The 15,924-nt window shown below is 36.5% G+C and overlaps 1 protein-coding gene across 7 annotated transcripts in view; it reads right to left on the bottom strand.

Moving 5' to 3' along the window:
- SLC26A7 (solute carrier family 26 member 7) overlaps positions 1-15,924 on the bottom strand; it is an 85,436-nt gene that overhangs the window by 27,334 nt on the left and 42,178 nt on the right. For all 7 annotated transcript variants that reach the window (XM_085221396.1, XM_085221397.1, XM_085221394.1 and 4 more), the window contains 6 exons: positions 10,451-10,603; positions 8,996-9,078; positions 7,552-7,699; positions 5,415-5,528; positions 2,132-2,209; positions 1,001-1,096 (listed from right to left, as the gene is read on the bottom strand). In XM_085221396.1, the coding sequence (XP_085077522.1) occupies positions 1,001-1,096; positions 2,132-2,209; positions 5,415-5,528; positions 7,552-7,699; positions 8,996-9,078; positions 10,451-10,603 (672 nt within the window). The remainder of the gene's footprint in view (positions 1-1,000; positions 1,097-2,131; positions 2,210-5,414; positions 5,529-7,551; positions 7,700-8,995; positions 9,079-10,450; positions 10,604-15,924) is intronic.

Genomic DNA, 15,924 nt, shown 5'->3' with positions numbered 1-15,924 from the left:
TAGTCAAGCCTGAACAAAGCAGGATTTGCACAACTCTGCTTTCAACACTGAAATTCAGTACTCAATAAAAATATAAAATTAAAAAAAAATAGATGTTTTAATCAGCTGGAGTGACCATTACTGCAGGAGAATGCTAAATCACCGTAGAGTCCACCAAAATCCAATATTATCTCCAGAAACCTTTACCTCCCACCACAGAACTTTCTGAGTATTTGTTAATTGAAATTGCATAAACAGGAGTTACAAAATCACTACTGGATGTCAATTTGTTTATACAAGCCAGAAAGCAGTTAGAGGCCTGAGTTCTGCTTACTGACCAATGCATTCAAAACTCCCATGGAAGAGAAAACTGGGTGTCTTCCTAAACATAACTCATTTTCAATATTTGCTGGAAATTCTGTGTAAAAGCATGTAAGACTGCTGAGATCTTGTATGAAATTGTATTTTCACACTGTTTCTTTCTGTCTATCTGCTCTTTCTGTTCTATTTCATCCCCATACTGCAGTATCTTTCATATGATAAAAGAATACACTTTTGTATCTGCAAAATCTCAAAGAATTGAGGCAAATAACATCATCTTAGGACATACATCTTTCTGCATCTCCAGTGTTTCCAGTTCTGCTTGTCCTGTACAGTCATTCCATATATATACACAGTGAACAAAGATAATGAGATTTTTTTGATACAATAATAAAAGCATGCTAACTGGCCAGAGTAGGAATACAAAATTAGATACACATCTGCCCAGATCTGTATACATCTTCAGCATTAAACTGTCATCTTTATCATTTGTCAAAATTTCTTTTTGCTTTTTCTGATGCAGACAATTGATATTTCTGATGCTCCTATTGTGAGACAAAAATTAAGCTGATAATACACAAAAATAATAATAACAATGACTTGCAATTGTCTCTTCCAGGGCCACACAACTATTATAGTTTATCTAGCAAGTATTTTTAATGGCTTTCAGGAAAAACTCATAAGATTAGGTCTCACTTACCCAGTCTATTTTATCCATATTCCAATATTTTTTTAAGTCACGGAACTGCATTAGCATCCCCTTCAAGCCCACAATGATAATGCTTGCTAGCACACACTGGAAAAAGAAGAAAGAAAAATTTCATTATGGAATTAGTAGAGGAGATGAATGTTCTTGCTCAAGCCCAGCAATCAATATTAAAAGCAAGTTATTGAAAATCTGATGATAGTGTTTCAAAAATGCTATAAAGAACAAGTGTTCTTCTGTTGCAACAATAATAGTATCAAAACCAGTTTTTCATTCTTGAAGGCATTCTAGAAGGCTCCTGACTATGAGAATATGACAGAAACTTTAAGACATCCCAAGATTCTGTGTGTGTTGCCAGATCAATGACATTTGACCACAATCTGAGGGACTCCAAAGCAAATAAGCAAACAAATTCTCTACAGTGAAAATATTCAATTCTCCTTTCTAATCGCCTAGGGAAAGACTTTAAAGGGAAAAAAAAAACCAACAACATCGATTAGTTTTGTGGCAGGCACAGTAATTTCATGTTCTCCAAATCAGAAAAGATGAGAAGGATGAAGTCTTCAGGAACTCAAGAAGGATGGAAAAAAAGTGACTTGCAACAGAGAGGTGGGAAGGGGTGAAAAAAACCTGACCATACTGCTTTACAGTCTTAATGTAAAGGGTGCTCTCTATGACAAAAATATAAGAACTTTAATTAAGCTAAGATTGCTATCTTCAATCATGTGTGTTACATTTATTTGAAAAGCAAAATCATACATCATATGCATTACTGGAGTAAAATTGTGGATCTTCATTAATTTCTATTCAGCTCTGTCAATTTGCATCCATGCAATCTGGATGTAGATTTCTCATAAACTACACGCCAGAAGTAAGTAGAAGAGAAATGTTTTATTTTATAGCTAGGTGATAGCCTATATATGGAGCTGTGTATGTGTAAACTCTACATGTATTGTGCAGTCAACTCTGTATTTTATGATTCTGGGACATGTTCTACCCTTGCTACTTTGTCCCATTGAAGTAAAATAGAGTTGTTTCAGATATAGTACCATCTTTCCCACAAAGAAACTCAGTCTTTATAAAATACTGGAAGTGATCTTTAAAAAAAAAAGAAAGGTACCATACCATGGGCAGCCAGTACAGCACTGCTCCAATCACGTAGATCACCACAAGAACTAATGCACAAGAGATAAGGCAAGCCACCTAAAACAGATAAACATGAAAATCCAATCACTCAATCACACACAAAAGTAAAAAGCTTTATTGCCAAATATTGTAGACAAAGGCAAGAATGAGATGTGGAAGATACCAGGTATTTATATGTTGCTTAACTATGTAATTTCAGTTTTTATCTGAGGTGATTACCTTCAGCCAACTACAGTGAACACACAGTAAGGAATACCAGTATCTGTGTTTGACCCTATGTCAGCAGGCACAAACCACAGCACCACTTACAGAGTTATTAAATGGTATGCGTGTTGTGTAACATCTCATTTTAGACCTATTGCAGCACACACAGTCATCCTGTAACATGTTTACAAAATTGCACTCTATGTTGTATCAAATCACAGATCTGGCATTGCATTGAGCAAAAATTATATATGAAGAACTGTGTCATGATTTTTGCACTGGAAAAGTTTTCTAACTTCTTTCACTGGGTACTTGAAGATATTGTGCCCAGCCAGAAACCACCAACGATCAGCATCTTATAGAAGCTATATATTTTACTTTAGAAAATGCAGCAGCAAATTATATAATATTATGTTTATATTAAATATATATATAATGTTAATTAATGAAAGCAACATGAATCTAGACAAACACGGTCTACAGATCGTATGTTACTTCACAGCACTCTTTGTATTAATCTGTTAGAGAACTACATTGAAATTGTAGTCTCCCACTCCACTCTGACCATTCACAAAGTATGGCATTTCTGTCTTGATAACAAATAAATACTAAATAAATAGTACCATTAAGGTTAGAAAAGATCACTAAGATCATCCAGCCCAACCATCAACCCATCCACACCATGCCTGCAAACATGACCCTCAGCATCACACCTCCGTGTTTCCTGATCACCAGCTCACCAACTTAACCATCAACACCTCAACAGATCCCTGCTAAGGACACTTGAATAAGTGCTAAGATACAATTCAGATTCACAGAATGTTTTGATGGTAAGTAGACAGATGCTCACTTTATTTTTATATTGATAAAATTTTTCCACAATAAAATAATTGTTTCATTTTAACAGACAAGTTGTTAAAAACAAAAACAAGTAAGTTGTTGAAAGAGTTGAAAACGAGAGCCATGACATACTTTAAAATACCATCAAGAGAGATAGGGTTTTTACAGAAAAAGGGATGCAAAATCTGCTGGCATAGTCACAAGGAATTTTTGCCTTTCTCTGTCTGTTCAAAACATAAAAAATAAAATGTCGATTCTACTTGAAGGACACTGCTCAGTCAATGAAATGGTTCTTCACTTCTGTTCTTCTTTCAGAAAGAATATCACAGCTCACAGAATCTTTCAGGTTGGAAAAGACCTTTAAGATCACCAAGTCCAACCATCAAAATAGGAAACTTGACAGTATCGCAGGGTCTGGATTCCTGTCTTCCTGCACTGAAGAATAAATTACATCCCTGAATCTGAAGTTTGGTCTTTGGAGAAAAGCGGGCTGGGCACATTTCTGTCATGTCTTTTTGTGTATGCAAAGCAAGCCATTGCTTTTCTTTTTGTGTGTAATCTGACAAACATCTATGTTATTCTTCTTAGTTGCTCATTCTGCCTAGATAGCTCCTAAAGAATGGGCAGGAGTGAATATATTGCCTTCTAAGACATAGAAGACAGGTGAGAGAATATTATAATTTCAAGTATTGTCATAATGCTGGTGCACAACCACACTCTAATTTGTGGATGCAAACTCTGCTGTAATATGAAACTTCTGGACAAAACCTAGCAGATATTCATTATTCTTACTGTGGACTTCCCACTTTGATTTCAAGCCATGGTGGTTTCTTTTTCCGTCTTATATCTTGAATGACTTTCTAATGGGGCCTTTGTCTATATGTTCCAGAGCCAAAGTGCTCAGATGCCCTATATGCATTCAGGTTAATTAGCTTTCTTAGAAAAGTCATGATGCAGTAAAACTTTAATTTGGAAAGATATGAACAGGTAACAGCAGAGAATGTCAGTGATGGTGAGTGCACATGGTACAACACTGAATCTAACTCAAAAAATTTGAAGTGGATAATAGCAAAATGGCAGCTAAACTATGTGCATATGAATGCTTTTAAAGATGATTATTTGATAAATTATTCATTATAATTAACAGAGTTCAGAGAAGTGTGTGGGCTAATTAGCAAGTAATTAACATGCATAGTTTTGAAATAAAACCTTGTATCATTTCTTACTACTGTGGTGTCTGCAAGAGAAACAATTGCAGGATATAGACAGGAAGAATCACCACCTACAGACTCTGCTTTTCCTTGGCAGTCACATCTCATTACCGTTCTTTTCATAATTAATGACCTTTATATATAGGCAAGGGCAGGAGTTATAAAAGGACAATGGCAGCAAACTCTTGAGGATACAGCATTTATATGGCAGGATGGCTCTGTTGGGGTCTTGAATTTCAGAGTAAGGACAGAGAAGCAGTATGTTCAGTGCTGACCCACATGGTGCCATCTCACACCAAGTTAGTTGCCTCTCTTGCTCCCAGGCACAGATTGGACAGGTTACAACACTACAGAACCCCCGTGAGCATTTTCTTCAGTTACAATTCCCTGTTTCCTGAGGTACTGCCATGTGAACTTTTGGGTTTCATTTCAAACAGAATGCAAAAAAAATCCTGAGAAAATTATATGCCATATCTGTGGTCTGAATGCATTGTGAGAGTCAGAAGAAATACACCAAGACACAGGGCAGAAGTTAGCACATTGTTTCTTTTAGGAGCAACTCTTAAAATTACATTCATTTTCTTTTGAAAATCATATAGGATCATTAATTATTATTTAAAAAAAAAAACACACAACACAACACTTTAGGTTAGCCTGTACCAATAAATCCACTAGATGCCATTAGAGGGCACTTTTGTTACAGCGCTGACAAGTTTGCCCAAAACTGAAAGGGCTCTTGCGTAGTTTCCTGCAATCTGAAAACACAACACCCTCACCTCCACACTGTCCCAGACTTTAAAGTTTGTATCAAACTAGACAGGTAAAAATGCATAAGTGGAGCTATTAGCTTTTCTATTAAGACTGTTGCCAAACAGATGTAATTCCATGCAGATGGTTAAAATTGATAGGGATTTTGCAGGATGGTGGAATGTAGTTGGTTAATCAGAGCAAGCTCCAATGAGCAGCATGGTCAGTGTCCTTCCACTTACAGCACTGTATCCCATTACCTGTGTTCTGGCGCCTGTACTGTATAACAGTGCCGTCCGTCCCATCGCTGCCGCACTTGGTATGCAAAAGAAAAATGAAGGAATCACGTTGCTGAGGCCATGAGCCAAAAGTTCCTGCAAAGTTGTTAAAAAGAATGAGCATTTTTTTCCAATTGCTGCATGATTTCAGTGCTTCTTGCCAACAAAGGAGTCTTCAATGAAAATATTAGCCAAGATGGAGGATGGCCGTAATTGTTAGGGAAAAACGCAACATATGTACATAATAAAACATCTCCCAGTACATATTCTCACAAATCAGAAGTAACTTGAAAGGCAGAGCTGGTGAACTAGATTCACCAAAAACAGGAGAAGCATTTTTTTCACAGAATAAATGATATTGCTGAGTTTTGAACACAAAATTCAGTAAAAATAGCTGCATCTTGATCCACATCTGCTTTTTAACAGACCAGAGGCTCAAGTAGTGGGATCTGGACAGTGTCCAGGCTTTTTCTGGCTTATGACTCTACTGAAGAAGATAGCCACTGATTTTTTTTCATATATGCATTAGTGAAAGCGAAGTATGGTAGTAACACTATCTGCACGCTCTCTTTCATTAAAAATGCATTCTATGTATTTTCACAAGCAAAATGCAAGTATGTACAAACAACTATTACAGAAGAGGAAAGAATGCACTGAGGAAGCCACCTCGTATCTGAAAGCTGAGTTGAACAGCTTGGCTACCCAGCAGTACTCTCCGGCCCTACACTGCAAGGAGCTCATCCATCCCCTGAGAGCAATGTGACAAAGACACTGTGCTGCTGGAAGTGCTTGGTACACATGTGATGTCATATCCAGCCAGGGAAACCCACCATGGTGGGTGAGTCTTCACAGCACCAGAGAGGAACGCCATGAAAGTCCCCAAATAGACTTGTACACCCATATGACACCATGCAAAAAGCTGTGCCTGGCTCGTGAATGCAGTGCAGCTTTACCCCCAGGTTGCTCTGTCTGCTCTGTTTTCATGTAGGTTTTGCTCTTTGCTCCATTATCCTCTGCAGACATACACCATTTCCACCATTTCAGTAGTTAAGCAGTAAAAGTTACACGTTTTCCAAAGTACAATAAGACGCACAGGTTGCTGTGCTCAGTTTAATGCCCTCCAGGCACTACAGCACATTGCCCTACGGCATAACTTATACTAAGCTCTGCTCCCTAGAAAACATTGCTCTTCAGCACCAACAGAAAATAATGCATTCATTTCAGAAAAATTTTTAAACACCTGAGTGATAGCGAGAGTTGCAAAAGACACGCACTGATGTAGCAAGGCCAATCCATCTAGATGGGATGTTCAGATAGGTCTCCAGCTGCAAAACCAACCGCTCTTCATACAACATTATGTCATCTATCCCAACTGCCTATTCCATTTAAAAGGAAGTTGGGAGCAGAATTCTCATTGCACAGCATTAATTGCCAGTTAGGAGTGTTTCTTGTCAGTGTTTGAACTATTGACTCCATGTATTCCCACTTGCCTTGAAGTTGCCTACTCACCATGACCAGTAGTGAGGTAGTGCAGGAAGAAATCATCCCACTTTTATTTAAGCTAGCATGCTGCAGAGTGGAACTCTACTCAGAGAACTCCCGTGGCTGCAAATTTGGCAGTGCTCTCTGAAATCATCCTGCATCTTTTATATAAATAAACCTTAATTTCAGATGAGACTTCTTCATTGTATAATCTTTATTTTATAACATCAGATATGTCCCAGGGCAGTAAGTACCTAATTTATTTATTTCTTTTAATCAATCACTGGTTGAAAATCTTAGCTGGCCTTTAAGATCTCAGCTGCCAGAAGAGAAGCTGTCACATCTTGAAACACTGGGAAAACACATTAACACCTAAACTAGCTGCATGAAATGCAGCATTATGAGATTATCCTTGAAGAATGCATTTCCTCAAAAAATGTAGCTCATCCAAATAGGATATTCTACAGAGCTGATTTGGACTAGATTTGAGTTCCACAGTAATCATTGGAAGGCCTCAGGATGTCCTACAGAATTTATGCTTACTGGGCTTTCATCCATAACACTTCTCTAAAATGGTAAATGAGTTTCATAGCTTACTGTCCTTCTGGTCTCCTTAAGTAAAGAGAAAGAACTTTACCTGGTTATCATCCACAGTGTAATTAAACCTTTTAGCAGAGCTTTGGGCGAGAGCTAGTGATGCTACGTAACCAACCAGTGCTACCCCAAAAGCTTCTGTGACTATTTCAGATAGGACATTCATGGGTGGTAGTTTTGGTGGTGGCAGCCTGTAAAAAATAAAGATAGCCTCAATACTTCTGTTATTCTTGACAACATAAGAGAAACAGTCTTTGCATGCATGGTTAATTTTGTTTAATACTTAAGACATTTATTAAATTTTAGATTAATTGGAGCAGTGTTAATATTCAGCATCTCCATAGGTATGGAAACTTTCTCCATCTAATGGCGATTTTCTAATGCTATAAAACCCTGCAGTTAAGAACCAAATCACACCAAACTATCTCAGTACTCTTCAAAAAGATGTCAGACTCTCCTGAGAGCACATTATGTCCCCTCAGATCTCAGAACACCTGAAGTTTCTAATAATCTCCACTGACAAGGCAGTTAGATATTTCAGGTGAGCACCTAAAGATATGTGGGAAGGAGTCAGCATTCTGCTTATGTTTTTCAACACTAAAGAATCTTGGTATGTGAAGTTAGACAGAAAATAAGCTTCTGATTAAAGCTGTATCAGTACAATTTAACTGCCCATAATGCGTATCAAAAGGAGTACATAACATTGTTTCAGCCTCAGAAACACGCAGATTGTAATAGCATACCCAAAGAGTTAAAAATAATTTTCTCTCTCAGCAACTTCTCTTATTTTACATAAATGCAATCTGCCACACATGCACTCAGAGCTTGCCTTGTGAAACTTAGGGAAACCCTACAATCTCCAAGAGGGAGATTATTGAACAGCTGTGCTGTTCCTTACCAGCCCGTGGAGTATGAACATTCTCCCTAACACCTAATCTAATTGTTTTCACAGCTAATTATACTGAATATCTCTTTCCTCCTTTTCAAATTCATGGAGGAAAATATATATCACTGCCCATAGTTAGAATGCTCTTCTATAGAATAAACATAGCTAAATCCTTTACTTTTCTTCAGAAACCACATTTTCTAAAATTACTGTATAAATGAGTAGAGAAGAACTCATTGCAGCAATCTACATGCTTTATCTCACTGCAGTCCTCTGTTACACAAAACACAGGTAGCAGTAATCTAGTAGATTGCCCTCTATTAGCCATCCATTAGCCATCATCAGGTATACAGTAGGTACCTTTTACTGCATAAAGTAATGAGATGTCTCTGAGAATGTACAAAAAACTCTGTATTTTTAAGACTACACCAATACACCTTGTTAGTGTGAGATTGAATTGTGAGAGAGTATTTGAAAAGGTCATGAATGAAAATGACAGATTTTGCTATTTCTTACTCCAAAAAACTAGTCTGACCTCCTCACAAGCTGTTCATAGATCTAAGCATACTCAGAAGCCACAAACTAATAAAAACCATATTACCCTTGAGGAATATGCCCCACAACTTCTAGCCCGTAGACGTATTCCATATCAGCATAGCAGCAGGCAATGGATGTAGCAATTATCTATTTGATTCAATATAGAAAAAATGCATTATATTTCTATTGCTTTCAGGTTCTCACATAGTCCACGTTACCACCGGAGCTGAGAATATGACAGTGTTCATGCATGTGTCTTTACAGTAATTCAGTAAGACAGGGAAGTATTGTAACTAAAATTATAGTAAATGTGGAAGTGAGGCAAACGAAATGATCTGGATACAATAAAGTTTTAGAAAGCATTTCTGAGGAAAGACTATGACAGAGGAATTTAGATGCTCTGTGGTAATAAAATCAATCTGAAAAGCCACTTGCCAGTCATCATCAAACTGCCCCTGTGCAGCACATGCCTCAAACCACTGCCATTCACAGTTTGAAGTAATTCAAATCTGTTATCATAACTGAGGTGCGCCTGAGTGTGTGATTCAGCTCATGCCCTTTGATCACATCTAATCCCAAGTGGCAATATCTACTTCAGCACACAACCCTGCAGAAGAAGATGTGGTTACCTCTCATATTTATGTTTCAGCAGGAATAAACCTTGCTGAGAGATTGGAAAGTTTGGCCCTGAGGAAGTTCAAGCTCATTTCCCATACTTTTGTGACTGACCACAGAAATCCAGAAGAGGAACATGCTGTAGTCCATCATGCTTGGTTTGCTGTGTTTTATCCAGTTTTAATTGGCAAGACACACAAACAGATCACAGAGCAGAGACCAGAATCTCATTTTCTAGCATTTTATACAAGAAAAAGGGTTATTCTGTAAACAGTTGTTTTCAACAACAACAACAAAAAGAGTAATCATGATGATCCATTCTGAAATAAGCCTTTTTTGTTGTTGTTGTTGTTAAATTTTCTTTTACTGGTCTAGAACAAAAGAGAAACCTCTGTCCTAGAGCTGGTTAACATAGTTTAATCCTTAAAGTTGAAATTTACTATACAACAGAGAATTTCAATTTAGCCTACGCTATATGAAAGGAAAACTGTAAGTAAACTTATAGAAAGCAATAACTTAGGTATTTAACTTTGCTGTAAATCAATAATATGCAGTATCTAAGTCAGAACTACGCAGTACAATGCTTGCCTGGAGTTATATCAGTTACTTTTCATTTTCTACATTAAACTTCTTACAGTTTAACATTCTAGACCTCGTGCTCTTGTAATTATGCAAAAAAGTAGTAAAAATATTATAAAAATTGGGAACATACGTCACTTCTTTCTAATTATTCAGCCAAACTCTTTCTTGTTATTGCATTTAATATACAGCCATGAAAATTAGTTATTCATTTAATAAGTGGCAGGTGTGAGTAACTACAGAAAACATAGAAAACTTCAGGGAATGAGTTGAGCCACTGAAAACTCTATAAAGCAAGAAGTCTGATATTTGGCTTCCTACTTACCAAAACTAGATCGATAGGAAGAACAATTTTAATGTTTCTCTGAAATTTCTCATTCAATTCCTTAACAAGAACAAGCACCACAATGCTCAGCAAGGAGAGAAGTAAAGCCTCTAGTTGAACCGATCTGATATTCTCAAATATGTAGGCATAAATCTGCAGTGATTGAGATGAACAACAGATTATATTCACAAAATACAAAATATGTAATTCCAGGTCACATGGTATGGTATTTTCTATACTTCAAATGTCTAAATTATCTGGGTGAGCTGGATCAGTACTCCAAGAGCTGTGTCATCAATAATTTATACATTTCTATTGATTGTAGAAGCAAGAAAATTCCAGTAAATCTGGTATACATCCTTTCCTTCCCTAGTTCCATTAAATTCAGTGAATTAAGCATAAAAGCATTGAGAGAAACTTGCACAAAGATGCATTATTTGTGTCCACGGCACATGAAATCCACCAACTCCACTAGCAAATGTAAGGTCTGAGGAAAGAATTAAAGAGACAGAAAGAAGGAAAAAAGGAGAGAGTGGAAGAAAGAAAAAGGAAAGAAAGATGTAGTAGTGGCTGGGAAGGGAAGCAAGAGGAATCTTCCCAGATCATTGCTCTTTTCAGGGCCACCTCTCCAGCACTCAGGGGAGTCCATCCAAATTTTTTGTACAGAGCAAGATACATTCAGTGTCCCTCTTGATTGCTCATGGCCATTTCACTAACAGTGCTCCATGATGCATGTTTTGATCAGGTCCAGATGCTGCACTAATTGCCTGTCATGCTTTGTGTGTAGGCACTGTTGACAATTTAAATGACTACTCGGCTCTGTTTCTGTCTCTAGCATGAAGTTTTAAGTTGAAAGCTGCAAAATAAGTCCACTGCTTAGAGGAACAAAGAAGCATGAAAATGAAACTAATGCACATTCTTTGTAAAGATGCAGGGTGGAGAAAAAGCAACGTAGGTTTAAACACTTAAATTCTGCATTAAGATTTTAGGAACTGTTGCATAGCCCAAAATGTAAACTGTATAGAAAAAAGAAATTAAAACCTAGGCTGTAATTTCAGATTGCTTCACAAGTAACTTCCCTTAAAACCACAACATGAAGGATAATAAAATCAGGGAACTTATACTTGAAATAAAATATAAGTAAATGTTGTTTTTTCCTAGCAACAACTAAGATCCCAGGTCCCAGGGTGGACCAGGCTCTGAGCAACCTGATCTAGCTGTGGATGTCTCCATTCATTCCAGAGGAGCTGGACTAGATGTTTTTTAAAGGTCCCTTCCAACTCTAAGGACTTCATGATTCTATGAATTCTAAGGTCAATAGAATAAATGAAAAGTCATACTTGTAGTTTTATCAAAGTAGATATTAATAATCTTCTGCCACACAGAACCTATTTCCAAATAAATGCATAATGCTAACAAAGTTTGACAGTTTGGAGCTTAAATACATATATTTATATTAGAAAAGAAAAAAGAGTAGATAAATTATCTTGGAAAGAGCTCTGTTCTAGCAGAAAGGCAGTCAATCTGATGATAATTTTTTCCCCTGTTCTGATTCTGTCACTCATTGATTATGCTTTTTTTGCATGAGTATATTATTAATGGCTTCCTGATTTTACCTCTCTTACTACTTCTAAGATGATCTTTATAATTTATAAGGGGTAAAAAACTGAAAATACAATAAAAAACTCTAAAAATGGTGACAGAAAAACAGAAGAAATGTAGTTTTTCTCATAAAAGAAAGTCCTCTCCATTGAAATATAGGCCTTGGATTTTTGATTAAGGATGAATGGCATAAAACAGCACAAACATTTATCATAATCCCCAACAAACATTTTAAAAACAACTCATTAAATAATGTGATGTACCTATGTCATGAATATGGTAATCAACCCAGTTTTTAATCACGTATTTCCCCACTGTCATCAGACAATGTGGACTCGTGAACTATGTCTTAATGTGGCTTGCAAATAGTCCACATACACATAATCTTCCAAGCATGCATTGTCAAGAGAGCACAGGCCTTGGCTTGGTACCCAGCAGAAGCTGTGATTAATTAGGACAAATGAAGGCAATCTAGAAAACTACGTTGAAAACCGCACCACAAATACTGGGAAGGTTGAGCTATACCAAAGATAAAGCAGTAAGAAAATAGATTGATTCTTAATTGTCAAAGACAAAGAGACACTTTTTTTTTTTGTTTCTTTTGTTTTTATTTTTTATTTTCCAAACAAGCATTGTCAGCTTTAGCTATCTATGTATTTTGTGTTTAATGTAAGTTGCTTAGAAAAACTGAGATCTAATGCAGAGTGAATAAATATAATTTTACTGAAAGATTACTAAGAAATGTGCACAAGCTTTTAGAACATCTTTCTTTACAAATTAAATAAAAGGAAGATTCCATTTATTTTTTCTAATATCTATCCCAAGCTTCTAGAGCTTTCACAGCATCTCAGCATTCCAGGACAGCTCCAGCTGACGTGGGCCTCAGTCCGTTTGCTTTCCTTCAGCCTTCAGGCACTTCTCCCCTTTGCATTCATCAAGCGAAGATTATATATAGTGGCCTCACAATCTCATCTGCCAGATCCCTCAGCACTCCCAACAGGGTCAATGGACTTACAAATGCCCAATTTTCTTAAATAATTCCTGACCTGATTCTGTTCCACCAAGGTGGCACATTCCATGCACCAATCATTCAGCCTGGCCTTGGGGACATAGGATTTCTGAAGGCCAGAATTACTGGTAAAGACTGAGGCAAAGAATGCAAGAATGCATTCAGTAGCCTGGCCTTTTCACTGCCCACAGTAACAAGGTCTCCCTTTTCATTCAGCACAGGGACCACATTTCCCTTAGTCTTCTTTTTGTCACTGATATACTTGTGTGTCAGCTATTCTTGGTGCCTTTGAATTCCCTAGCCAGATTCAATTGCATCTGGGCTTTAACCTTTCCCACTCGATCACTGACTGCTCAGGCAATGTCTCTGTACTCCACCAAGGTTAACTGCCCTTGCTTCTATCCTCTGTAGTCTTCCTTTTTATGTTAAGTGTGGCCAGGATCTTCTTGTACATCTATGTAAGCATTCTGGCATTTTTGCCTGACTTCCTCTTTGTTGGGATGCATCACTCCTGAGTTAATGTAAAGCTTTTTCACTCCTTTATCAGACTTCCACAAACATTTTACTTGAACAGCCTGCAGTATTATTTGATGTTTCTCTCTAAGCCCTACCCTTCAATATGTACTCTACATCAGCGAACAAAAAATCAATACTTCAGAGCTAACAACAAACAGCCATAACCACAAAAGGTGGCATTTCTAAAAAAGATATCAGAAATATCAGTGCCTGTAATAAAATGAAACAAATCTGGCAGTAATGTGTATAAATATTACATCAATTACCACATGAGACTCCAGAGCTACCACTGACTATTCCCTGGTAATCATTCCCTGAAGCCCTAAAAACACACTTCACAATGATATCAGGAAAGCAAGCGGAGCATTTCAGAGACCACTCACTGTTTTTTCAGAGAAAAAACATGCATGTGGTTAATGTGTACTAAAGCCACCAATCTACACTCTTCAGTTCAGATTTCATACTGTCCATTAGATTCCTGTGCTCATCTAACATAAACGTGTAAGCGCTAAATATAAGCGCCTAAAACTCAAGTTACAATTGTAATCTGATTCAGAAGAAATATTTGCAGATGTTTCCATCACAAAAATCACTAGGAATTCAATATTTTACACATTTTAATGACATACATATTGAAATAATTTAGAATTTAGTAGAATTTAGTTTGATATTGCAGTGTAGAAAATATTTTGTGTCATTATATAGCTAAGAAAATTTTTACAATACAGTAATAATATATTTAGCTGATTGTCTCTATTTTTATTGTTATTTTCATGCAAAGAATTTTAATTGAAGCTATGCAGTTATATGAGTGATTTGATGTAAATCTGAAAATAAGTTAAAAAAAGCAACTTTCTAACTTTGTTCACATATATACACACATATAATGTCTCTGTCCTCATGGGAAATTAACTGCTTTGAATTTCACCCAATTTTCACATAATATTAAATGGTAATAATGCACACTGTCATGGTTTATACTCTAGAAGGAATGTGCATTCTGGTAGATTAATGAAATCCTGAGGGTTTTTTGTTTTTTTTTTTTCGAACTGCATACGTGAAAATCCAAAAGATTAGCTTTAAAAATGAGTATGGAAACTGAAGCAAGTAAAATAAGAAAAATAAAAATAAAAGCAATACATCTGTTAAAATGCATGGTTCTGTCTGAGAGTAGGTGACCTTTTTACATTTAAAAAAGTGCCTCTTTATTATTATTATTATTATTAAGAAATACAACACATTGTATGGGAAAATCATGCAGGCAACTACTGTGAGCTGGGCAGGGAAAGAATAGAAAAAAATAAGAGAAGAAAGGAAAAAGACTGGTAGTGGAATAGTGTGAACATGAAGACTTTCTCAGCCAACTTGCAGCACAACCACAAGGATTTTGCAACCAACTTGCAACGTGGCCACAGAAGATCCAATTTTGCAAAGTAGGCTTCTTACATTGCAGGAGTTCATTTTGTAGTACTGCATTCCAGAGAAACTTGTGGAAGGATAAAGGGCAAATACAGATATGGCTTTCTGTTTTCAGTAAAACTTAATGATAGTTTTCTCTATTGCCCCTTGTGAAAATCAGATTTCACATGCAGCCTTCCCTCATCATTTTCCTTCTCACCTTCATCCAGCCATTTCCATTTATAAAATCTCTACTGATTCTGCAACATGCAGCTCAGTTGCAGTATTACAAACCATACACAGGGAAAATGAAATGTAATACATCACATAAGCTATGTGCAAACACAAAAATCCCACATGCTTGATGCAGGTGTAATATATTCATTCTCCATACACAAAGCTAATTTTTACATATTTAATTGTGATCTCACTTGCTGTAAAAGAACACATTTCAATGGCTTGCGTTACTTTCAACCCTCCTGTTACACTTAATTAAACATCCTTATTCTTGCTTTCTCAACTCAAAGGCTGTCTAAAACAAAACAATGGGCTTTGTGAGTGGGAGGTGGTTTGAAGAAAGAAAACAAGAAGTAAGCAAAAACCTAGTCCCTTGTTCCATGAATTTGGAGCAAAAAACATATCAAGAGATACACTGTCAAATTCACTGCTGGGGACTGAAATATTGAGCTTCTTGAAGCAATCCACAAGTCTAAACAGACACCAGAAACATTCTGAAGTATATGTATGGTAAAATTGTTATTTCTAAATGTGGAGGCTTCCTTATTTGTTATTATTTTAAATTGTACAGAGGGGTTTTTGTTTATTCATTTGTTTTTACGCAATTCTACAGAGCAATTGAAAACCTTAAAAAAAATATATCAAGATTTTTTAATCTGGAAAATGTTCAGAGGGTTGATTTCAAAAGTGAAGCGAAAGGCAAATAACTTTT

Source organism: Meleagris gallopavo, chromosome 3 (assembly GCF_905368555.1).
Source record: "Meleagris gallopavo chromosome 3, MGAL_WU_HG_1.1, whole genome shotgun sequence".
Classification (NCBI taxonomy): Eukaryota; Metazoa; Chordata; class Aves; order Galliformes; family Phasianidae; genus Meleagris; species Meleagris gallopavo.
Note: the sequence above shows the minus strand (reverse complement) of the source record. Positions and strands in the feature narration are given on the sequence as shown.